General features: G+C 37.6%; 1 protein-coding gene across 1 annotated transcript in view; it reads right to left on the bottom strand.

Annotated features, from left to right (window-relative positions):
- LOC117411578 (protein FAM117B-like) overlaps positions 1-26,706 on the bottom strand; it is a 71,865-nt gene that overhangs the window by 5,467 nt on the left and 39,692 nt on the right. The window contains exons 3-4 of the mRNA XM_034019233.3: positions 23,712-23,804; positions 19,407-19,520 (exon numbers count right to left, since the gene is read on the bottom strand). Coding sequence (XP_033875124.1) covers positions 19,407-19,520; positions 23,712-23,804 — 207 coding nt within the window. The remainder of the gene's footprint in view (positions 1-19,406; positions 19,521-23,711; positions 23,805-26,706) is intronic.

Raw genomic sequence — 26,706 nt, 5'->3', positions numbered from 1 at the left:
TATTATTATTATTATGATGTTTCCAATACTGAAAAAGGTTACCCAAGTCTACCGATCTGATGGGACTAAATGTATGTGTACTCTATAGTGTTTAGATATGTATCATGCACCAAAAACATTAAATATGTGATTTAATTATTAATTTTTTTTGGTAAATCTGCCGACCTCTAATTATATAAATAAAACAGAGCTCGTAATGGAACGTGAAACAAACAATGCGATTGGTTGAGCAAGGTTCCAGCTGTCTGTATATTGGATGGATACAGACAGTTGGAGCCTTGTCACATATTCTAAATAACTATGCTGCCTCACAGAATTTAAACTAAGTATTGGTAGCCATCTTGCTTATACTCACTTACAGATGTACAGCTGTAACTATGAAACTGAGTGACCAATTACCCGCAAAAAATCCCAAAGTAGTAAGCAGACATGCTGATTTGGATGAAGAACAATTAAACGTAGAATAACTCAGCAGGAGATTCCTACCAGACTTACCAGGTATTCTCCATTCTCTATTTTGAAAAGGGACTGTTGGGTGATTTTAGCCCTATACAGTAAAGGTAGATCCATCTTAGAGCACTAGTTAACAACTCAATTTCTTCTACTCATGTTTTTATTTCTAGAGGGACCCAAACATCCACATGAAACATGCACTATCATGGAAATTTCAGACTTTCAGTGATCTCAATGTTTTTGTATGTGGTAGAATGACTTTTACAGCAGAGCCTAATACATGAATTTCAAGCACAGAACATTCAGCGACAGTACCAGAGCTCTGGAACAATATTATGAGTTGCTGTTATCTTACCTTCTAAGCCACATGAGTGTGTGTGTGTGTGTGTGTTTTATACATATCTTTGATGTGACTTCTGGCTCCTTTAGTGAACATTGAGTACTTGCATTACGGATGCACAGTGAAGGACAGTGAAGCCAGGTCACTACTTGTCAGTACTTCTGTTAATGGGGTAGGAGAAGGAACCCGAGGGGGGATGTGTTGGTGGGGATTCTGGCTATAGGGGGGTTGTTCTGTTACTCATTAGGACAGGCAGTGCTGGTGAGACTTTTCAAGGGGACCAAGAGGCAGAACTGAATGTGTGACCTCTAATAAAATGGAATAAAGGCAGAGGTGCGCTGGAGTACAGGAGCCACGACTTCTCTGCTGCAGGCAGTGCTCTCTCCTGATCAGCAATGGTTTGCAGAGGGGGTCTGTCATTTGTTCAAATGTCAAAGCTATTAACCTCTGTTGCTGAGAGAATAAACACAGACCCACCCACTGTATATATTATATATATATATATATATATATATATATATATATATATATATATATATATATATATATATATAAAAAAAACACTATCCTCCCTACACACTTTACAACATACTCATAACTCTAAGTAACCTTTTATTAGGATTGACATCAGAATGCACTAATATGTTGAGAGCACAGGCCAGGCTTCTGTTCTGTAAACATCTGTAAAAACCTACCACCAGATTCAGTAGGAGTACTCATTTCAGCTCAGCTCTAACAACACAGCAGCCACTAATAAAACCCCTACTGTTTCAACATTGTATATTACATTCCGTAACTACGGACTGCTGGAACATAAAAGTCCCCTAAACCACCCTCTCCACCTTCACCTTCTCTTGTTTACTTTATAAACAAGGCATTCAACTAACAGGCAACATCTTGGCATCATTTTTTCCCAGTATTCGTTTATGTAATAACAAGGCAAGATAATAAATGAACTCCACCAGTTCCCTGACTACAGTATACAGTAAGTATAACGAGATGACCAGACAGTTTTATTAAATTTCTTTTCATAATCTAATATACAGTTGTAAAGAAGCAATTGTGTTCCTACTACTGTAGAAATCCAGGATTACAGTCATCCTGCCGTGAAGATCACCCCATTATGTAATACTATTTTGATGAGGGCTCAGATTTTGTATTATGATAACCAGCTATTTTCCACAAATGATAAACATTTTCACTCTCCAGCCTTTCCTTAATTGCAGCCGCCACTTAACTGCAGACATCAATTATTCTTCCAGTTATTGTAACAAAATGTTACCATTTAAAAAAACAAAACAAAAAAGGACGTGAGAAATTGAAGGCACAGCGTCACACAGCACTCCATCAAAACAAATCTTTAAATAAATAATTAAGAAACAAACAGACTTCCAACAAAAGCAACACATTTGCATGTTCCTCTTAGCTCCCAACTGTCAGATTTTTCTCTAAAGCAATTAAAATGTATTAGTATGAAGAAAAAAAGAAAAGAAAAAAAAGCCTCTATAATAACGTTCCCCACCTTGCCTGACAGCCCGCTGCGAGTCATTCTGAACGCTGTTTTTTCACAGCTCCTTTAACAAGATGACAATGTGGAGGAACAATATCCTGGCATTCCGGGGATGCAAATTTCTCCTGCCTGGCGTGCTTCTGAGCGGCACGGCAGTGCGTTCTCCTCTGCGAGCCTCATTTCCATATCAATGGAGGCCTGGAGATTCAGCCGTTTTTCACCAGCAAAATGCAGCCTGCATCTCTAATGCTCCTGCCTCTCGCTTGCTCTCTCTCTCTCTCTCTCTCTCACTCTGTCCCTGTGTGTGTGTCTTTCCCCCCTCCCTATGTGTTTTACTTCAGTAGTTTAATACAATGCGCCATGTGCCTTGCTGGAGTCTGCCAGACGGCCCAAGCTTTAGCTCCTGTCCAGACCAACAACACCACCACCCTCCACAAACAGACACACATCACCACCACCACCACCATCTCAAATGAAAAATTATAAGCAACAGCAGCCGCAAATCCCCCCCCCCCAAAGCACTGTTAATGCACTGCAGGGGTCCATTTAGTGCGAGGGGGGGCCACAGTCTGAATCCTTTATAAAGCCCTCTGAGGGGTACTGCAATTTCTAAGAAAGTTGTAATAAACAAAATCGTAAAAACACATAACATAAAATGTTTTATTATTTCCAGGCAATGGTAGCCAGGTTAAGTTTTCTGCCAGGTTCACCCAACTCCTCCATATATCACAGGTAGCCAATGCTTGAATTCAAACACAGCTTTCAAAGGCCAATTTCTTTGTAGCTTGATTTATATTGCTCTGCTTTGGAACTTGCATACTGAATTGAAATACATTTGTCAAAATTAACTGCCTCAGTTGCTTTTGAATTATGTATGGTATGTATTCGAAGTAAAAAAAATAAATGGTTTACAATTTGAGAGGATTCCAAAGATGCAATAAGCCAACCTGGTTTATTAGTTTAAAAACATATTTGAACAGTCAAAACATTTGGCTACACGTAATCTTTACAACAGTGTTTGAAGTAATAGATGAATACGTTCAGCAAACCCAGTGTGAGGTACAAAGAGTTACTGTACAGTAAACATCCCAAATCTGAGGAAAGTTTCTTATTTAAATTGAGGTCAGCTTGTTCTTGGCCTGTCTTACAGAAGAGAGGATAATGTAGGTGCATTGAGTTCCTTGCTGAACTGGAACACTGAGATTGCTGGTCCATCACAACAGACCCTTGACCCCTATTATAATCATTTTAATGGATTCTACTCATCATACTTTCCTGTGTTAACCCAACTTTAAAATGACCATTAAGCTATTCTCTGGCATACCAAAAAATAAAAACCTGTGCTGTTGTGGGAGTTATCGCATTAGACAAATCAATACAATTATTTTAATCAATGCAGTGATACCCTAAACTTAATCCAAACTTATTCAAACTTTCTGCAACAGTGACTAGTACAGCACTTAACAAATACAATATAATGCAACCTTTAAATTGGGTCTTATTTGACATTACATTGATGTTATAAGCACCCAGAAGCCAACATCTGGTAATGGATAATATTGATTGACCTACAGATGTATTGAGTTCTTAAAATAGCTGCATTCAAAAAGGAAAACATCAGCAGTGTTTAATCTTTCTTCTTCTGCCCTATGTATTTTATTTCAGTACCCATTCAATATCAGTAAATCACAGTGAACATTTAACTGATCCCGTTCTTAAAAGCTGTGGAGGTGATTAAATTAGCATTGATTTGTAAAGTGCAGAATCACACCTAATGGAAAAGGAATGGAAGGGGGGGGGGGGGGGGGGCGGATACACTCAACCACAAGAAATACAAATTTAAAAGTGCTGTACTATACTCCCATCAAGAGGGAAATGCTGGTTCTCATAGGACCTGTCTTTTACAGGCTTGTTAATGACCAACTGCAGTGTGTCCTCTGCTTTCACCTTTGGAGTTATTACTCCAGCCCAGTAATACCTTTTCATTGACTTGTTTTATGTTGTTGTTTAAATATTGTACTCTTAAAAGGTATTATTGAAGTCTCTCCAATCCACTAAGACTGTATGTTCATAGGATGTTTCATTTACTTTACAAATAATCTTTGTGGATGTTTTGACAATTTATTTATACTTTTTCCCTGGGTGTACTACCTGTTTTATGCAACAATGCATTGACCTTTGAGACAAGAAAACTGCTACAGATTATTGAAACACATAAGACATTAAGTGTGCAACATGAATCCGGCTGTAGGTACCATGCAGATATGTCTCTGAATACAAACACCGATTCTGCAGCCTGATGCCCATCAATATCAATCCTGAACAATATATGTGAAAGTCAACAGTTAAAATCTATCTATCTATCTATCTATCTATATTCATTTTTACAACGGCTGCATTTCAAATTCAAAAGTTTTAAACACTGTGCATGCTTCACAAAAAAAAAGTATTAATACCTTAACCTTTTGACTGTTAACCAGAAACCACATGCGGACAATAACAATGTATGTTTTCAGTATACAGTCTGAATAGCAGGAAGGACAAATTATGTAAAAAATGGCAGAAATAGACGTGCATTGTTTTACAATTAATGTAATTGTATGTAGTTCCAGTGTCAGCCATCCCTATTATTGCAGAATGTGTGGAGATGTGGAAAAACTAGTTTAAGTGATGCATTGTGCATATCATAATGCCCACTAGAGGGAGCAATACTGCCATGAGGTTGAAAATTGAAATGTGCAGCAAAGGTTGCTGTTTCAGTTAAAGACATGCTGGAACTTTCCTATGAGGGCAAAAAATGCCAATTACATTTTACAGCAGGTGTGTCACATCACAAGGACACTTATAGCACTGCAGCAATGGCTCAAGATCAAAATGAATACCTTTAAAATTATTCCAGAGGGGAAGGTTTTCTAAAGTGTTGAATCTTAGTAAATGGGGGGAAAAAAGGAGATGTTGTTCATTCAGCAGCTATAGTTTAGGCACTGAAGGTTTGACATCGGAGTAAAAAGTACAGTATTTACAGACCTGTGGAGTTGGGCCAACCCCTTATAAAAGTTTCCCATAGTAAACTCAAAGCAAACTAATAAACCATGGTAAAGCAGAGGTAAGCATTGTAAAGCACAAAGAGGTATGGTAAAGTAAACTAAAAAACATGAAAAATACAAAGTGTAACCACTGGAAAACTGCAAAGTTACTGTGGTAAACTTTTATAAGGGGTGGTACATATAAACCCCCCCTTTTTTTTTTTTTTTTTAATTACAAATGTTTAAGATTAACTCAGGGTGAGTTGCTGTAAATCCTGCATAGGCCACTGAGTCATGAACCAGTAGCATATTGAAATGCACAAAAGGGTCCTTCCTTCTCAACAACTGACTGGTGGCAATCTCAGTGTGTCAGTCCCATGGACGGGTGTCACTCCAGTTTGATAACTCTTTGTTATGCTCTTCAAGAAACTTGTATCAACAGGGTGGGAGAGTACTTCGGGATGCATAATTCATAAGGGATAGGCGCCTTCCTCTCCACACCCAGTTTAGGATGCAGACGCACAGGGAGTTATGTCAGCAAAATCGGTAGGTCGCAGTAACTTGGTAGATGTATTTTTACTTTTTATTTTCAGTTTTACTGGGGTAAAATATTATGCTTGGTTGAAAATCCTGACAAGGGGCAGATTCTGAGTGAGGATGTGTGTGTGTGTGTGGAACAGGGCCATACTTAAGAAATAGACACTGAATTTACGGTATTGCTTATACAAGTAATTCCATGGCCTTGCATACACAATACTTTAGCCAAGACCTACAGCCAGATATGCCTTATTATTATTTGTTTAACAACTAAAGAAATCAACAAAAAAGTTATTACTAGTTTAGAATTGTCCAGAACCAAGCAGCAGTCCAATAGTACCAGTGGATACACATTGCCAAATACTGGAGGACATTGTTTTTGTACAGATCCATCATTAGAGTTACTGTATCTGCATGTTTTATTGGGTAAGCTCAATACAGTATTGGTCCAAAGAAGATCGTGCCTGAGCTATTTACAAGATTATAGGGTACTAAATTGGTTTAGAGGACTTAATTCAGGTGACATAACACTGGACAGGGACGTTGTGAATTTAACCGATTACCGATCTACAACTGTCAGGGAAGTTTAAGTGAACACTACTATTTTGTTCACTGGTTGCCTGCCAAGGTAATATTAAAAGAAAGAATATACTGAAGTTAATAAAACCTCAGACAGGAATTTCAGAAAGACACTAGCTTGTGAAACTTTAAAGCTAATGGCTTTTGGTTTTGGTTATGCAGTGCTCTCTAGAAGATAAACTCTCTGATACAGATTTTCCAGCAACTGCAAGTCATACAGAAAACAAAATGCACTAATGGCAATTTGGAGTAAATAGCTTTGAGAATCTAGCCCGCTGTTTACAAATTATTATTATCATTTTTTATGTTTTAATTACTTTACCACCCTATGGTAAGGCTTGTTAGAAAGGACAATGCAAATGTGCAATTTATGTTTGAGTAGGCCTACATTTTCAACTCAAAACAGCACTAGATGTCAAGATCACAATTTGAAGACGCCATCAAACCTTTCTGAAACCAATAACTTGTTTCTTCCTAAATCCATATTGATATAGTCTACAATGTAGAGTACATTTGAAATAAACGCTACAGTAATTGAATTAAGACTGCACTCATGACAGTGTCTGGCACTCTTTATTTATACATTGTTGCACATACCACTGTACATTTTACAGCTCATGTTAATCAGTCAAACAGTCTGCAGTTCCAAACAAAGGACTAAGATAGTAAAGAAGCAACTCTAGAGTTATTTTAACTGTTAAATGTTGTTTGGTACAACCAATTTTGCAATGGTAACAGTTTGATCAATCCCTTTCAATTGAACTTTGGTGTGAAGACCTTGATAAATATGGGCCACAGTTATTTGTTTTTACTGGCAGGACAGACGTGTTTGGTAACAACACAGTTATGGGTCTCTGCTGTATAAGGCCAAGAGGTCACGTCTATGTTGTCTTGAGGAAAAGCACACCCTGTAGAAGAGCTATAAGCGACCCAGCAGAAGCCTGCATCGAATTACTGGTTGAGCAAGGGGGGATATGGAATTGCAGGATTGAAGTCTTTTGTGCCTCAGAAAACAGGGCCTCTCAGGGCTCCTCAGACCCTTTGCAAGAAAATATATTTACATGTAGTGCAGCTTTAATTGTCTTTCCATACTCAAGAATGGTAAGGAATATTTGGTGCTGACTGCTCTGTAAGCAGCATATTAACACAAGGTCAAAGGTTCAAGTCCTTAGGGAGGGAGGACACTGGTATTTAAACTAACAGCATACTGTAGGGTGTGTGAGAGAGAGAGAGAGTCTGACTATTTTGTGTGTTTCTGGGCATTTGAATCAGAGAAAAGTGTGTGTATGTGTATATGTGAGTCTTGCATGTCGGCACGTTTCAAAATGTAGGCACAAGTTTAATCTGTAGTTCCAACACCTTTAATTTGTGCGATTGATTCCTCTTCAGTAGTACCACATGAGTTTGTATCCTGGACTAACACCCTCTACAATCACTAGGGCTTCAGGATAAAAAAAAAATAATACAAATCTTTCACCTAGAAGATTCAGTAAAAGTATCACAGTTCGAGTGGCTGGTATGAAAACACTGACCACTATATTTTCAGGTGTGCAACATTGTTGAAGAACAGGTTATAAGGTTAGTTGTGTTTATTTCTAAAACACAGCTTTTTATTTCTAAACCTCATTTTGTCTGACTATTTGAGAAACCACAGATTTTTTTTGTTGTTAGCTGTTACCCTTATATATTATTATGCATAAAAATCTGATATTTAAAGATGACCTCTCCTTTATCAAACAAAGTCATACTTAAACGTTTAAATGTAAATTAACACAAGTAAAACTGTGTATTCTTTTAAATGTACTGCACTATATTTGCATAAAACCACACTGACACTGTGATACTGCAGCAGTGCTACAATAACCAACTGAAAACCACTGGATAACATCTGGAAACCAGGTTTATAAAACTTATCTTCTAATAACATATCAGCAAGTGTTTCTATCTATTTCTGATTTAGTGTTTATTTTTTCTATTTTGTCACAGAATTCCCACTGGCCAAGCTTTTCTAACAAGCGTAGGAAGCGAGCTGAGATCAAAAAGAATCTAAAATATGTCAAGAGCTTGGTTTTCCAAGTTCTTAAATAATTTTAAAAGGAATTTTCAATTCAATAAGCATGTGTACCCGGTACAAAGAATCAATTCTAACTATGCAGTCTACAGTACCAAAAGGTACACTGATGTACAGAAATAAAACGCATTTACAGTATTTATCCTAGTAGCCAACTACTTGGATAAAAACTTACCTCTACTTACCTTTTTTGATTTTAATATGTAGTGGAAAAGAAAGCTTAGGACACAGGCCTTAACCACTGCGATGTGGTTCGGATACAGAATCAACTAAAGCACCAGAACAATATAATTCAAACAACAACTTTGTGTTCATTCAGTGACCAGTCTACACTTGACACTATACAGTAAGTGAGGTTGTCCTTTCTTTGTCTCACAGAATAATACATTGATATTAGTACCGTGTAATGGAGTCAGGACCGGTTTATCAACCAGGCTGCAAATTACTAGGGGAACCTGTCCAAAATCTTCTTTTCCTATGGAACAACTTTACAGCTTTGACCTAAAGGGCAGCTGCTACTTGTAGACAGCTAATCATAACCACTCGCTAAGCTTTACCTGGAGAGTATGAAATAGAAATAAACTCTTTGGTAGGTGCTCCTACATGTAAACAACAGCTGTGTGATAACCTTAAAGATCTGAAATTGTAACTACATTTGTAATGTTTCTTTTTTAATTGTATTTTTATATTGTGCTTATGTTTGACGTAGAAAAAAACTGACTCTTACCCCAGATCTTTCAATCAATCATTAAATTGACATTCTGGACATCAGATGTCGACATGATTTAAGGTGGCATGGCAAGAACATGCTAGATCGTATTTGATTGTAATAATGCTAGATGCTGTTCTACGTTATTTATCATTATTCATTTATCAGTAATGAGGAGCCCTGTTGGTGTTGCAAAATCAGTAAGTGAAATAACTGGAGAACATTTGACTGTGGAAATACTGCATCTAATTCCATAAACCCCCTGCAGTACACACTAAAAGGGCAACCAAACCTACTAGCCACTTTAATGTGTTTGATAGAATTCTGATGTGACTTCATGACGTTTCTCAGGATATCAATGGGCAGAAACGTGTCTGGTCACTAGCACAGCAGTTAAGGCCTCTTTACAGCTGGTGTATGGGGAAAGAAAGAAAGAAAGAAAGAAAGAAAGAAAGAAAGAAAGAAAGAAAGAAAGAAAGAAAGAAAGAAAGAAAGAAAGAAAGAAAGAAAGAAAGAAAGAAAGAAAGAAAGAAAGAAAGAAAGAAAGAAAGAAAGAAAGAAAGAAAGAAAGAAAGAAAGAAAGAAAGAAAGAAAGAAAGAAATCACAGACTACTGTTACCTGCCAGACATGTGATTTGTGAACACTAGGTGGTGTGAGGAATAACTTGTGGAGGGTTGCTGTAGGCAACACCAGACAGGTCGTGACGACTGTTCAGAATTTGCATGATTTCATCTCACAGATTGTAACTTGTAATAGAATTATGTGTAGTTTCCAACCTCAGGGTGGTTTCAAGAACAAACCAGTGCACACCCATAGGGCCTTCATAATCTTGGAGTACATTCATCTACAGCAGGAGCCTCCAACCCTGGTCCTGGACAGCCCCTATCCAGCAGGTTTTATAGGTGTCTTTACATCATCAGTGACTAAAGATCTGGAACACCTGACTAATTAAGCCAATAATTAGTTCAATTAAGTAACTGAAAGATTGGTTAAAATACCGAGTGCAATCTAAAGGGTCTAGAAGTATCAAGGCATTTAAGAACACCATGTGTGAGACAGTCAGGCAGGAACAGTTCACATTTTACTCCATCATCACTTCTAATTTTCAGTCACCTAATTAAAAAATGTCAGTGTTTTAAATATGGAAAGGCATACACAAATTATGGACTTCGGGCCTGATTAACTAGTCTGCTGTGTTTAGTGTTATTTTTCGTAGACTGCACAAGCAGTCTACAGTTTTTAGGTTTTCCCTGGACCTCAGAGTCAGGGTTGTGCTCAGACACTGAGTAAACAGTGTTTTCTAAATGATGGGAGCAGATTGCACTTGGATGCACAAAGCAGTCTTTAGTAACTTCTGTTACAGCTCCTCTAGGGGTTAGCAGTTCACTGTTATTTAAGAAATATTAAGCTTCCTACAATTCCCTAGGAGTACATACTGTGGTCAAGCCAAGATAAGGTGTGTAGTTGGACTTGTAAAGATATATTCATCATTTAAAAACTCAAAGAGCTTGATTAGTCCCTGTATTAGTTACTTTTTTATTTTATTTATAAAATGTGTATTTTATATTGCTTGGTTAATTAAAAATAATGCAGATCACCACTAGATACTGAAGTATTTTATGTAATATATGAATTATTTTTTAATATTCTGCCAGTGCAACTAAGAGCTTTGATGCTCCTAAATTAGAGATGTATACAGTTGAAATATAAGATGGGGGGGATATATTGCAGGATATACACATTTCTACAGTATAAAAATGTCTTTCAAATCCCAATACAGTGCATGCAAAGGTCAAGAAATCCAGTCAATAAATGTTGGCCACAAAACTGATTCAGAATCCAGAATATACAAGGAGTTTCACACCACAAGGAGCGATTAAAAACAGCCATTCTCCCATGACATTTTTAAAGCACACATGACGGTGGGTCCTAATCTACATTGCTAAAACAACATCATTATAAATCTGTCAAAACAGAAAATGCGGTCCCATAAAATGCAGAAAATTAAACAGCTTGCCTTATTTCCTCTTTTCAATCGCAGAGAGATGGACTGAATCATTTTCCAGATGCGTAAAACACAAAACCAGTCTTATGAAAGAGAAAAGTCATAGGATTCTGTAGGTCGGGTCAATGCATTTAATAAGCAGATTTTAATGTATTCGGTCATCATTATTGAGAGAAGTTCCAAAAGTTTTTTACCATGCTGTGCTAGCTCAAAAATCTATTTTCTTATATGCAACACTGCTCCTGTCTGTCTTTACAAACCCATAAGATCAAAGCAGATACTGCATTGTATGTGGGCTAATGACTTTAACAGAAATAATTAAATGCAGTTTGTGTGATTTTTAAACAGTTGTCTATGCAATGTCCCCACCTATCCTTTCTTAGGCTTATTTCCAGACACACAGTAGACCCAAACCCTAGCTATCATTTTTCCTGCAGACTGAAGAACACCACATCCAAGATGGAGGGATCTGGAAGGTGTATATTATGAGGTCAAGTAGGCTTAGGAAAGAAAGATAAATGCTACAGTGTAACTGGTTATGCGTGGTTCTCCTCATGCTTTACTACAACCAGATGTCAAGGAGGAGTCACTTGATTGCATAACACATGGTCTAATTATGCTCTATCAGTGCAGATAAATGGAATCAGTCCTTTAACAAGTCTACTAGTTAATCATTGGCTGCCGAAATAAAAATTATTAACGCCACAGGTCATACACCACATTGCACTCCACTGGCCTTGTATGGAAATGAAAAACAAATAATTAAAAATCTTTTAGTCTGTATTGTAATCCATTTGTAAAAAAAACAGGCATTCAATCCTCTACTGCTATAAACTTGGCATGGGTTACAGGTTTAATCTATTTATTGTAACTTTTTTTTAAAACAGAGGTTGGACCAAATCAACTGAATTGTAAGCTTTTTTCATCATCAAGCCACAAGGAAAACATTACATAACAGCACATACAAAAAGTTTTGACCCCTACACTAAAAGAAGTACTTGCTTAACATTTGATCTCAATGAGTAGTCTGCATGGTAAGAGTTATATAGATGATACTGCAGTCACAGCCAGCACCAAATAGAATTTATTATCTCTTTTGTGCTGGGGGGGGGGGGGGGGGGGGGGGGTACAGGGTAATGGCCTTGATGCCTGTGTTAAATGTTAAATTCCAGCCGTTTCCCTTCACCTTTTGCAATTAGTGCAGTTTGCGGCTGCCTCGTTCTCTGTACATAAAAGCACCATCCATAACCACTGATGCCAAGCAATGACTGCCACAGAGGTTGCAAGAGGCTTTTGTTACTGTTTAGATCAATGTTATCCCCTTTTTAAAAGACTCACGCAAAGCGGGTCGCTCCCATTGGAGCACCCAGCCTCCTGGTAAATAGGAGTGTCATTCATGCTTTCTAAGATCAAGTAAATGATCTTCTGGCAGTCGGACAAGGGAATAAAGTCCTAGCTCTCAGGGCTTCAATTTAACAATTCTTTTTTAGATTGCCAAGATTATGAAGCCAGTTTTTTTTTTCTCTCTTCCCTCCAAAGCCTCCTGTGTTAAGTAAAAAGGTGCAGCTGATACTGTCAAGGGGGGCAGGTTTGGATATCATAAGCTTTAAAAATACAATTTTGTTTTGTGTAACTATATGGACCTGTAAATTAAACAGAACATGCTGTTTGGACTAACAGACTTGGGCAAGTTAAAGTTTTGCTTTAGGCTGACCAATGCCATACTATTCCATGATCAACTCAATTGGTTTACAATCTTCAACACACTATTGTAAAATTGGAAGTGGCTTGCCGTAATGTACTGTACTGAATATCCTGCTCTGCACTTGCAATAATGCGTGTTACGTTGGATTAAATTATAATATATCTACGACACAAAAAGCATTTAATTTGATTGGTAGGTATTCACCTACAACGGCCAAAAACCGTTGAAAGCTTTTTTGTGAGCTGAAGATAAAGAAAAAAAGTTTAGTAGTTGACCACGCTCTGTTTTGTTCACATACTGTATTCATGGGTGCCTTTTCTAAAGTCTTTTATAAACCCAAATGAGATTCCCTCTTCAGCACCTGGCCCAGATGACCAAACACCCCATCCTTCAAAGCAAGAGCTCCTTTTCTTTTCTCAGAGTGCAAAGCGGCTCTATTTAGTTTTGTTTTGCACAAATGGGTTTGTTTAATGAGTGGCTGCACTTGCTGAGCCATTTTTCATGCGTGTCATTCTCCGCAGGGCCAAGTCCTCTGCCAGTTGCCCACCATCTGCCTTCTCTGAGTCGACCGGGGGTGTCCCCTCACTGTACAATCCTCTAAAGATTCAAAAGAGAGGGCTCTGTCAAGATACTGGACTAATCCCAACAGCTCCATATAAAACGTATTAAACTAACCAGCGAAAAAAAAAAAAAGGATTGAACCTGTTGCTTGAGGTTAATGTGCTTGAGGTTAATGTTTAATTACCTTGATCGTAAGAAATAGACACCACATTTCCAAGTTATTTTTTATTGCTTTATCAATGATGACAATTCAACTGTTTGCAAAAACCTCCCTACTGAAACACCCAAGGTCTTTACCGGCAATATACTGGTACCCTAACTCTTTACTGAAAAAATAAATTAAGACTAAAATATTTACTTACCGTGACTAAAAAAGACCTTAAATCCATAAATACATTTTGTTCTTACATAATGTACCACAATTTTTAAAGATGACGTAAAAAAGCAAGTAAAACGTAATAACATGCAGTATGTCAAGTGGAATAACCTCCTTCATGCAAATATACTAATACCATACCCAAATGCAACCAAAATGACATCCATCTGATTGATGTTAAATAAATACATAAAATGAGAAATAAAAGTAGTCTAAAGTACTGTAGATTTGAAAAAATAAATATTTAAATACAGAAAAAATCAATCAAGTTTCCAGTAAGGTCAAATACCAGCACTGTATGTTGGTTGCAAACCGAATGCAAGTTTGCTGGGTAGCTGAGGACCAAAGCCTGCCTCTAATGTTTTCAGTCTCTTACGGTACATGTCCAAACAGTACAGCATGTCTTACCTATGTACAGAGATGTCAAGGGTAACAAATGACAATGATAACAGACCACTAATCCCTTTGTGAAGGTCCTGCCCACAATAAAGAACATCAATGAACATTTCTTTTCCTCTCTACCCCCTCGCTCTAAACTGCCACAGCAGCACAGCACCAGACTCTGTGCCACTGCCACTTGCTTTCTGCACACACTCCAGTTTCTTATTCAACATACAGTGTAACAGGTTAAAACAATGAGGACATTGTGCATTATTCTTTCCCGCTATAATGTGCCTCAAATTCCAATGCAGTACGACACCCAGATGTTGAAATAAAAGCAGTGCATTTGACATAATCCTTTTTAGGTTACACATTTTAAAAGAGAGGGTATCAGTACCCATTATTTTTTCCAATTACAAGATAAATAATTAATAAAAAAGGTTTTGCATATGGTAATAAAACACACACACATTCAGGCTATACTTTTTGTGCAACTGCAAAGAAGTGTAAGTAAAACCTTGGAAAAGAGTAGCACTGCATGTAGGAACTACAGTACAGTATAACAGAGTGTAAACATGCTAAATAACCTGCTGTTTCAAGATTGTTTCATAAGGTCTGGAGATGCTACAGACCCACAGCCACGCTGAAAGCTGTAGGGCAAGGAGGCACATTTGGAAGTATACATAAGAACCAACAGAAAGTCAACACCTGCCAGCCCATTCAAAAGACAAAAACAGGCAATTGCCTGTCCATTGTTCCTACAGATTATGAGTGCAAGAGAGCTATTGGAGTTGGCTGCATTTAGGAAAAACTGAATAGAAATACATATAGCAGACATGTAGAGACAGAGCATTTCACTGGAATGGTTTGTATTAATATTAATATTGAAGTACTATTAACAAAGCCATTAAAACAAAGTTATACTTTTTCAAAATGAACAACTACATACAGTATATGTCAAGTAATTGCACCAAGCAGGAAATCACCATTAATGTTTGCACATAGAACAGAATAGCAGTTAATACACTGTGTCTGAATACAGATATAAAAAAACCCTGCCTAGTGCCTCAAGAAGATTCATTTTTAGGCTCAAAAAGGCGATTATAGATCATAAAGAAAATATACTGTAAACACTGCCTTCCTGTTCTGTGTCATGTTTGCACCTCAGCAGGCAAGTCGCCATTTATGAATCTCTAATTTTATTTTACTCAAAATGTTCTGAAGTGCCTCTTTGGAAATCAGAAGAGTGCATTACATCAAGTCTCCTTGGTTACTCCACCTAGCATACATAAAACAAACAATCACACATGAAAGGGCTTCTAAAGTTGAATACACCTGCATGTAAGCCCACCAAATTGAAAATGTGTTGCTTTTTAAGTGTGCAATGTTTAATAAATTAATTTACAGGAACCAGCAAAACGGATGTGCCATGTTTCATTAACAACAGCATTCTGCTGGATACAACTTTACAGCTGGGCAATTTGAGACATTGAGGTGACTTGCCTTGAAGGTCAATGGTTGATCTGAGAATTGTAACTGGAATGGCCTGGTCCACAGCACCAACAACTAAGCTACAGCAACTCTTGATTTACAGACAAGGTTTTAAAAATGCAGGTACTTAATATAGTGTAATGTCTATACACCCAGTAGTACCACTAAAACAAAACTATTGTGTATCTAGTGTGTCATCTGAAGTATGCAAGCCACTGTGGAAGCAAATACTGGGCAATATACAGTAGCGACCTATTAGGCCAAAAGGTTAAGATCACCAGCACATGGACATATAATCTCTTATTTTTTTATGACATGATATTGAAAGTGGTTTTACTATGGGGATGCCTGCTTTTCTAAAATGTATTCTGATCTTGGTATGTGACAAAGTTAAATGTGAAGTCTACTGAAGTACAAAATTGGGCTTTACATTTTTTCCCCTTTTCTAGAAGGCATTTAATTAATTTTTCTCTCCTTTCAATAAATATTCCCCTTGTGTAAAGCAGTAGATTGAGAGCACTGGTGACTGAAGATCTCTGTTTAAACCACAGATCAGGTACAGTGTGATGTAGGCAGCCAGTTGCAGATACACTGCAACCCTTATGTAGCTCAACCCTGACCTAGATGGGTAATAACTGCAGTCTGGTAAAGAGGCAGCTGTTCAAATGGCAAATAGTGGGTAGCAAAAATGCAATTTGTAGGGTTATGTGGACCAAAGGTATTTAATTATGTTTAACCAGTCAAGGGGAAGACATGCTGTTTTGTCAGCCTTATACTTCTCACTCTCTGTCTGAATGGGTTATTTTTGTCACATGGAAACTCACTGCCCTTTTGGAAGCTGAATAATAAGGTGTAAACAAGGATTTCTAGTTTCTATGTGACCTGCTGTGGAACTGGGTCGTTATCAGCTTCATATGAAACCCAGCACCGACTACTTTAGAGGCCTAACTGTACACAAAAGTGATAAAGCACACACACACCCATGACTATCTTAAAGTGAATCTTTTAAAACATTTGCATTTGACACAGGGGCAGTGGCATGCCGTAAGGATTTTCTTTGTGAGCCTTACCAAGGTGACATGGGTCACACACAATACAGTACAGTAAAAGGAACCATCTAGGGATACATTGCCAGTGGCAGGTCTGGACCCAGGGAGACAATGACCTTACATGGTTGTGACCTGGGATGGGGAGTCTGAATACTAGGATGAATTAAGATAAATTGGGAAAAAGTCCAATTAAGCAAGACAGTTTCCCACACTTGGCTCCCTCCCACGCACTCTTGATTTAAAACTGCAGTGCCTCTTAAGCATGTTCCACTTTAAACTAAAAAACACTGTTATGCCTTAGACTGAATATTTGTATTCTCCCACAGTTTAGTCTTCTGTGCACATTATCGCCAAGGGTAGTTTAAACTGTAGGGACACAAGCTTCAATTCCCCCTTAAAACCAGCCTGCCACTTTATCACTGTGTGAACAAAAATGCTTCCGCTACTACTTGCAGCAACAGGTAGTTTTACATGGCTTCTCTATGCCATTTTATAGCTCAGAAAAGTTGTTTTTGCTATACTGATAACATTGTGACTTTAAGGTAATCTTCTAAAATATTGAGTCAATTTTTAAATCTGAAATGGACCCACCATTAAAGACACTCCAGGTTAAAGTATAAACCAGTTGTTTATTTATTTGTTTATTTATGTATGTATTTAAATGCCAAGATGGGGTCACAAACTATCCTCATTTATCAGACCAAAAAAACAACCCGCAGTTTTATGAATACAAAAATAAAAGACCCTATGACTGAAGGACTTGTAGATATTCCCCATACATACATGCCTGTTTGTTTACAGGATAAAAGCAGCATCCTGTCACTGTAAGAGTTTATTCAGATCTTAAAGTTTTAAGAAGATTTCTCATACTAGTTTATTTTGCGTGTTTAATACTAGTTAATTTAGGGAATTAATATTTGGAAGAAAAAAAATAAGAAAACAAAAAAAAAAAACATTAACAAATATTTACAATTGAGCTGCTGCACTGGTGTTGTAAAACTAGCGGATGGTTTGGAACAATGTAAGTAAATTACGTTTTGAACTGGTCTCACAGTTAACACTCTTTAACTTCTATTCAAAAATGCTTTTTTAAGGTTTCTTCAAATAGTCCACGCTAGAAGAACTGCCAAAACTTATATGGCTTGCAGTCGCAGGCTATACGAGGGCAGTGATATTTGGTGAAATTAAAACACACCTACATCCACACCCAGACATTAACAACCAGTGGGACAACAGTTTCCGGAGTAAGAAGAAAGCACTTGAAAGGCGCATGAGCAGTTCGGACCATTTAATAAGCAGTTAAGGCTGCCAGTGCACACAGATAATATAAATCAGATTAAACCTAAAAAAACATTTAATCTTTTGCTGTCAAGTGTAAAAAGCCAAGATAAGTGGATATGGCCTAGGCTGCTGAATGTGTAATCCAAATAAATAATAAATAAAAAAATCATCATCAAGGTTCATTGGGAATCAGTTCTGCATGAATAAAACAAATCATGGAAAATAACTACTGCCAACAGGATATTAAAAACATAATCTAACACTACAGATCTCAGACAAGATCCCGTACCACCCATTTAACCACTGCTTAGAATGATAACCAAGGTTTTAATCCTTGGTTTCCTCCTCATTGTCATGATAATGTTTTTGGTTCTTTGCTTTTTTATTTGACTAACTAGGGATACGTATATTGAACTGTGTTTTATATATACAGTAGAACCTCGAAGTTACGAGCACCTTGGGAATGGAGTCTGTTCGTAAGTCTGAAATGACCGTAACTCTTGTTTTTAATGGTTTTAATAAATGTGTACACCTGCTATCTACACCCTCAGTCTGGCGAATAATGCAGGGATACAGGACAGTAATGCAACACTCATATTGTTACGGTTATAAAGTCTTTAAAATTAGACTATAAATGGAAAAAGGCTACATTTAAGATACCATTGACATCGTAAGTGCAGCAAAAACACAGATTTAAACTTACATGAAAACCTGGGTTAACATAGTGCTTGTTTTTAAACAAAATGAATTTGTGCAGCTTGATCAGTCATTTCATTTGGCTTGAAAAACAAAACCTGTACTTTGTTTGAAATGCACACGTTCCTAGTAAAATTGCCTATACTACTTTGGAATCTGCCTCACCTCTATCTGGATAGATTTGTTGGTCAAGTAATTTTAATCTTCTTCATGACCAGCACACCACTTATAGGAGTGCTTACCTGGTTGCATTGCACGCAGGTTGAGTGATTGCATACTTCTGGCTGAAAGTGTGGTATTCAGTAGAGCGGTCAGTTCCTAAGTTTGGTGTTTTTTAACTCTGAGGTTCTACTGTATGTTTATTCTTAGTTATACATTTTTTTTTTTTAAATAAAAAAAAGTTTCAGTCGCTCTCTTCCACAACATGCTGCAATGGCTCAACAGAGCATCTGCTGTATGAAACCTGACCTAGTTATCAAATCCCTCCAGTACATCTGATAGCCAGGCTGCACAGTTCATAGTCCTCAATAGAGGCCCTGCTTCTCTCAGGCTCACTGAAATCATTACCTGGAAGACATTCCAGATTACCGTGGTTACAGCTAACATGACACCAAAGAAGAGTGCTGTGTTCTCACCTGCGATTGGTTGATAGCCGCGTGGTTGCCATGGAAAGGAGACTGACGGTCTTTGTCGCGGTGGTGTCGGCTGCTGTGTTTGCTGCGCTGAAGTTGCTGACGCAACTTTGCAATCTGCCGGAAGAAACAAAAAACTGCAATCAGGTTTGGGAGGCTGGATTACAAAACTCACTGGCTTTGTAAGTGCATTCAGCCCCCTCCTGCCCCCCAGCCTGGAGAGAAAAAGAGAGAGAGAGAGAGAGAGAGAGAGAGAGAGAGAGAGAGAGAGAGAGAGAGAGAGAGAGAGACACAGAGACAGAGACAGAGATGTATTCATGATGCATTGTATATATACATGTATGTATTGTATAATTGCTTTGGCAACACCTGCTATTGTAAGTCATGCCAATAAAGCACCATTGAATTGAATTGAATTGAATTGAATTGAATTGAATTGAGAGAGAGAGAGAGAGAGAATTTAGATATTTTTAAAAATATAGGCTATATTAAGAACACACAATGCCATGTACACCAAATGACTTATTTGTTTTAGTTTTTTTTAAAATTTTTGATCACATAATGTTCCTTTATTTGAGCCGACTCTGTTCAATTAAACTCTTGGAAAAGTGTTGATTGTGAAACAAGTTCACTTCAGTTTTTTCTCCTGCAACTTGATTGGGACGGATTCTGTTTCATTAATAATGTAAAAAAAAAAAAGCAGCACCTTATTTTTAATTCAAACCGAACGCAAACAGCAAGAGAAGTTAAACTGATTTAACTAAATAGTAATTAAGAGAAAACTATTATTGCCGGTATTTTCACATTGTCAATGAAACAGAATCATAATCTCATTGAAGTTATGGGAGAAAAAACAAAAGCGATCTTGTTTCACAATCAACGCTTTGACGAAAAATAAAAACCGAAAACGAAGAGCCCTACTTATTTGTTATCGCAGGTGTGTGTTTTACTGAATGTGTGTGTGAGTGTGAGCAGTGGGATGTCACCGGTTAGATCACCTTCCTAGGGGACTGCCTGTTTAAAACAAATGAGTTCTCTGACTGTTTAGATGGGGAAGCTAGATTAAATCCTATGAGGCCACAGGAAGCAGATGTAGACAGGGGCTGTTAGCCCATAAAAACACAGCAGGTCATTACCAAGGCCAAGACCCTGGATTCACTCTAGAGGGTGGGAGCATCTGACCTACACACTACAAAAAATCAAACTGCGTATTGGTACCTCTAATGTTCACTACAGAATTATTTTGTTGACCACTATTTCCACATGGCTTAGGGGTTTATTTTACACACTCACCCATGCCCTTAATCTGAACACAGAACCTCACATCCATCTGTTAGACTGGCCAAGAATATTCATTACACCATGATTACATCTCTGGAGATAAATCCACAAAAAAACTGCACAATGAAAACAGTATGATATGATTTGGTACCAGAAGCAAAGGCAATTTGTAATCTAGTGTTGTATTTAAAATATGAAAACTACATTAAAAGTAGTCATGTTAAAAGGTTTAAAAATTTTATCAGCATAACGCTAATAAGACAGATGTTAAATTCCTCCCTTGCTGATTCTAAAAGCAGCCCAGGCAGAACTCAGTGAACACAGGATAAGCACATTGCGCAAGTGTCCTCAGAGAAGGTAATATGAGAAAGGAACAGTAATTTTGAACAACAGGTGGAGAGAGTGCTCCTTCTTCTTATAATACAGGTTCACATAACTGAAAGGAGGCTGATATGTAAAAGACAATTCAAAATTGATTGCAAGGAATGGCGAAGATTAAAATACATTCTAGATGTGTCTTTCCAAGGCGGCCCACCTGTTCAATGACAAAGCTGATGATATCTCTGGGTAGTTTCTAAAACTAGCCCACGCCTTTTCCACAAGGTGTACATGCAGTGTACTGTCAAGGATTTCATGTGAATAGTGGTGGTTATTCTGGTTCTTTCAGCTTGGAGGAACTAATTGCATAAGACCACAGCATTAGGTAAAAGAAACATCTATGATATATATTAATACATCCATTTACTAACAATTCAAATACAGATGAACCCACTTTATATCATGATTGCCATGCAGGCATAATTTGTGATATAAACCAGGTTTCACGTCTGCGGAACATATTATTGTGGTACATTACAAGTACAAGAAAAAAAACAAATAAAACTAACGGTGAATTAAAGAGCAGCGATTTAATATTGTATGTTTAGTTGTTCTGTACATTTAAAATAGAAGCATATAGTTTACTACAGGACCAATACGTTTTTCTGTGGTAATTCTATCCTGTGGTTACCTGGTAAAGCCTGGCCACGCAGCAAACATGACAATAAGCGGGTTTGTGAGATGATATTAAGAGAGGTAATTTCTCAAAGAACCTATGGTGCACAGCGAATGGTTTCTGAAAAATCGTGTTAATAAATGGGGCATGATATTAAGCGAGGCGATATAAAAACGGGTTCATCTGTATTTAGTTTTACGTCCTGAAAATACAGTATATTTTGACTGGGGACATTTCTGTCCCCTATTTTAATTGTTTGATAATGTTATTGCGTAAAATAAACAGTGTTTATTGATACTACTGGATCCCATTACTAAACCGGTAGAGCATTTCAGACCATGGCACTTAAATCTGCAGTTTTAGCTAGTGCAGCCACAAATTTACCTTATACTGTATTTTTACTTTATATCACTACAAATTGGCTTAATTGAAATGACTAACTGCTCTGGATCTGCAAGTACTATAATATAAAAGGATGGTACATCTAGTTTTTGAGATTTTAAATACCCGATTTCTGTAGATGTTGTTTGTGTGCAGGACATGCAACCCCATGGATAAATAGACTATGAAATGCCAATTAAAAATATGAAGACAATCCCATTCAAAACCAATTGGTGTCTCAAATGGAAATTCTATGATTTGGTGCACAATCAATACTAATTGAGGAAGAATGCAATAGAAAAATAAGCTAAATAAAAGCTAACTTCACTTTGCAGTCAATAAACCAGAATGAAGACAATTTTTTTTGTTTCATATACCCCCTGTTTTCTAACCTGTAGCACAGAGATAGACTGCATTGTTCACAGCGTTCTCAGAGGTGGGCTGTCAGCAGCAGGGAAAGGAATGGTTTCATTTTTGTGTAGGAGTAACAGCTATAATTTGTACCAGAATATAAAATTCCACAAATCTTTTTTTTTTTTTTCTTCACTTACATTTATTAGTTCTGTCTGCTCATTTCTGACTGTATAATGGAAAACCCAAAGCTAAAAAAAAACAACACTGTGTAACCATACTTTTGGTTGCTGTAGTTTTATCAGTTTATATATACATGGCTCCAATTCCAAAGCTAATTACTCCAAATTGTTATTGGGGTTATTTGTTTATATGAGAACCAAGAAAACCAAAAAAACACAACAACAATAATAATAACAATAACAATAATAATAACAATAAACAATAAACAATAATAATAATTTTTACTACTAATAATAATAATAATTTTTACTATCTGAATTGAGTAAATAGCTTTGAGAATATAGTGTCATCACACAAGCACTATGTAAGTAGGATTGGCAGAACGGGTTAATTTTTTTAATTTTTTAATTAATTTTTTTAAATGGCATAAACATTTGAAGCAACTATATTTTATAATATTTATTAAAATGTCTGAAAAAAGAGGGAATTAAAATGGGGGAATAAAAACAGCTGTAGCTGCAGATCGTATCAGGTTAGAGAGAGAGAGAGCAGTACAGCGGTTTGGACACAGAGTACTACAATTCCAATATAAAGGGTATGAGGGGGAGTGCATTGCAAAAAATAAAATAAAAAAAAACCTCTAAAAAACGCATAGCACAGCCATTGTGGGCAATGTGCTTTGTTCAATCATAATGTATTCACTTGTAAAGTGTTTGTTTGCTTGCGGAGTTAACCCCTTTTCAATTAAAAAAAAAAAAAAAAAAAAAAAAAACAGCATTATAATAGAAAATGGAATTCATCTCAAGTGGATTTGGTATGAAAAGCAGCCCATATGCTAGGGGTAGTTACGGTGGTGGGGGTGTTCTGGGTCTTCAGCAGTTGCATGTAAAAATTAAAAAACAAAAACAAACATCTGGGGTAAGCCATTAGCAAGTGCAATATAAAAACCTCAGTTTTAACAGGGGGTCTTAATTTGACAAGACACCAGTACCATTGTGGTTCACTGCACACCGAGAATCATATGATAATGATTCCAAATGTATAGAAGCAGTGCTAGGCACTGCCCTGACCCCCCATTTGAATGGAACAAAGCACTAGGGAAGAAAACCGTTCCTGACCTCTTTAAGCTGGTCGGTGCTTCCCCAGGATGCCGAGCGCTTGTGAGAGCCTTTCTTCTTTTCGGAACATTCTTCTGCCCAGGCGCTGGGAGTCTGCAGGGAAGAGAGGCAAAGAATGAGCTTAAACGATTTCAACTGACACTTCATTATTCTCGCTTTATTTCAGCATGCCAGTGTGTGTGTGTGTGTGTGTGTGTGTGTGTGTGCGCGCGTCTGTGAGGGAACCTCAACCCCCCCCCCCCCCCTCCCCTCCCACCACACACACACACACACACACACACACACACACACAGCACTTATTAAAGTGCTGCTCCTTCAGACCCTATATGTAGATCTTCGCCCTGTTATCTGCAGTTTCGTTTTAACCCCTTAACCTTTCCAGATGACTTCTGGACAGTCAGAAGTCAGGAATCAAGCTTGATTTAACACAATCAATTATTCCATCACAACCTTTATTTAATCTAGTAAGAACTTGTTAAAAACAGATCTCCTTAAACATAGTGACCAGGTCATGAGCCTATAAATGGGGTGACTGTCAACTTACAAATGATCCTGCAATAACCACTTCAGAAAGCTGCCCAAAGGGGGCTGATTTGATTTCTCCAAGAGAGAAAACTGTTTACTTGCATGTAACACAAATATGCTGAAATGTGGATGTCCTGAGATGACAAAGTGAAAGCTAAAAACTATATTATGCTTACCCCAATACATTTTTGCTTTCGTTTTTAGCAATTCAGTAACAATATTAGCTATCCTGCTAATTGTCTTATTGTTTTGCAATTTATTTATTTTTTCTTAAATCAAAAATCTGTATTTTGGGTAAACTAAATCATCGTTCTGTCGAGAAAAGAATAATCTAATCTAATCTAATCATCATACCCCAGGGAGAAAAGAAAAAAAATACCAACACAATGGATCAGTCTTGTTTACTTGGAATTAGTTGTTGTAGAAAATCCCTAGTCAATCTGGATATGCATGATGCAATACGAGGCAACCTTCGTGGCTTGTTCCGTAGACAGCGCTGCAGCAAAATCAGGCTCACCCTTAGAAACAGCATCTATTTACTGCGCACAACAACACAAAGCTGTCAGATGGGATCCTAGAGGACCACTTTGTAGAGCCATCACAAGTCATTACTACGTCAGATGTTTAAGCATTAATCCCCGCTGAGGCAGCATCAAATGACAATAAGGGTGAGACCAAAACATCACTGTAGTACAACGGTACAGTTGTGCTACAATTGTAAAATATTGCTTACTCTACACAAAGGAACAGGCTACTGTCGGCTGCATTTTAGCCAACACACCAAGGGCTTGTGGCCCTCTGTTAATTGGTTTTCCTTATTCAAAGAAAACAGGATAAACCAGAACACAGTTGTTCCAATTGACCCTGGCGCTGGAAATCGGTCTGGTCAGCAGAGCTTAAACAATGGAGGATCTAAAAATACTGCCACCCAAGAGGTCATTAAAATAGTCCCTTTTGTGTTCCATACCAAAGCTATGAAAGTCAGTCAGTCTCTTACAGTGTACGATAGTCTCTTTAGTGTATTTTGGACTTTAAAAGCATGTAAAGCAATAAGAGATCAGGTCGCTGTTTATATCAATTGAACAGACTCCATGAAAAGCCCATACTCTAATGTCTTTAAAAATAAAAAAAAATAAAGCAAATTTGCCACACATGGGACATTTCCATATTGAGGGAAGCACAGTACCTACCATCATTTTTTGCAAGACTTGGGCTACAGTGAACTTTTGATTACTATGATCAAGAGTCACAAGACTGAATCCCAGAAACTGAACTCATTATTGGGGATGCTTGTTTTGCTGCAATAGTTCAGCGAGTTCACTAAGGTTGCTTTTAAGCTGCAGTCCATTTAAAAAAAAAAATAGATCAGAATGCAGGGAAACAGGAAAGGCAAACCAGAAGCTGGTGGAAGAAGGGAATATTCTTCATGTTGATGTTAAGCATTGAAAATGAAGTTGCCGATTTTAAATGGTTTCTCCCCTATGTTTTATGCTAGGTCAGCTTATTCCAAGTGCTTTACAGCATTTCTACTTGTACATGTATTGTCATAGGGCTGAATGACTTAACCAGGTACTGTACCCCTTCAGTAGCTTAATGGTCATAGTGGCTGCTGCAGAACTCTAGAAGGAATAGACATGATGCTAACAACCACTGAGCCAAACTCACAGCATTTAACCGAGACGTCAGAGCAAGCTTGCAGGCACTGGTTATGGTAACGATCGTAACCTAGTGCACTGCCTAGCCTCTGTCTGGAGACTCTGCTGTGGGAGACAGTGCCTGCTTCGTTGGGAACACCACCGTCTCAGCGTTGCCTGCAGAGAGTGATGGAACATAAGTAATAATAAAAGGCTTCACTGTCTACATGGTGCCTCTGCGTAGGAGGTACTTTTTCTACTTGTTCCAGTAAAAGCAGACACTTATTCACAGATACTCATTCAGCACCATCAAATCAAAGTGTCTTTTCCAGATGCAGGATTACACAGTACAGTACTAGGAATTGTTGTGAAGGAATTTGAACAATTCACAAGTCCTAGTTTTACACCAGGGCATACAGTCGAGAATTGAGCTACTGTCAATGAGGAAGCCCTAAACCAGGGGTGCGTAATTCCGGTCCTGGAGGGCCGGTGTTCCTCCTGGCTTTTGTTCCAACCTTGCCCTAAATTACTTAATTGGACCAATTATTACCAATTATTGGTCTAATTAAGTAATTTAGAACACAGTTGGAACAAAAGCCAGGAGGGATCCGGCCCTCCAGGACCGGAATTGTGCACCCCTGCCCTAGACCATTCTATATACTGGACAGGTAGCTGTAACAAAGACACAGCCCAACAACTCTATACAGAAAGATAACAATTAGATAACTACAGTAATTAAACAGGCCCCTGATACGGTCTGAAACAAAAGATCTGGGATTTTTATGTCACCTATTGAATACATTATTAGCATTAGTATGCAGGCACAGACCCAAATT

The sequence above is a fragment of the Acipenser ruthenus genome, chromosome 10, assembly GCF_902713425.1.
Source record: "Acipenser ruthenus chromosome 10, fAciRut3.2 maternal haplotype, whole genome shotgun sequence".
NCBI classification, from domain to species: domain Eukaryota; kingdom Metazoa; phylum Chordata; class Actinopteri; order Acipenseriformes; family Acipenseridae; genus Acipenser; species Acipenser ruthenus.
The sequence above is the reverse complement of the archived record's forward strand: the minus strand, read 5'-3'. Positions and strand labels throughout refer to the sequence as shown.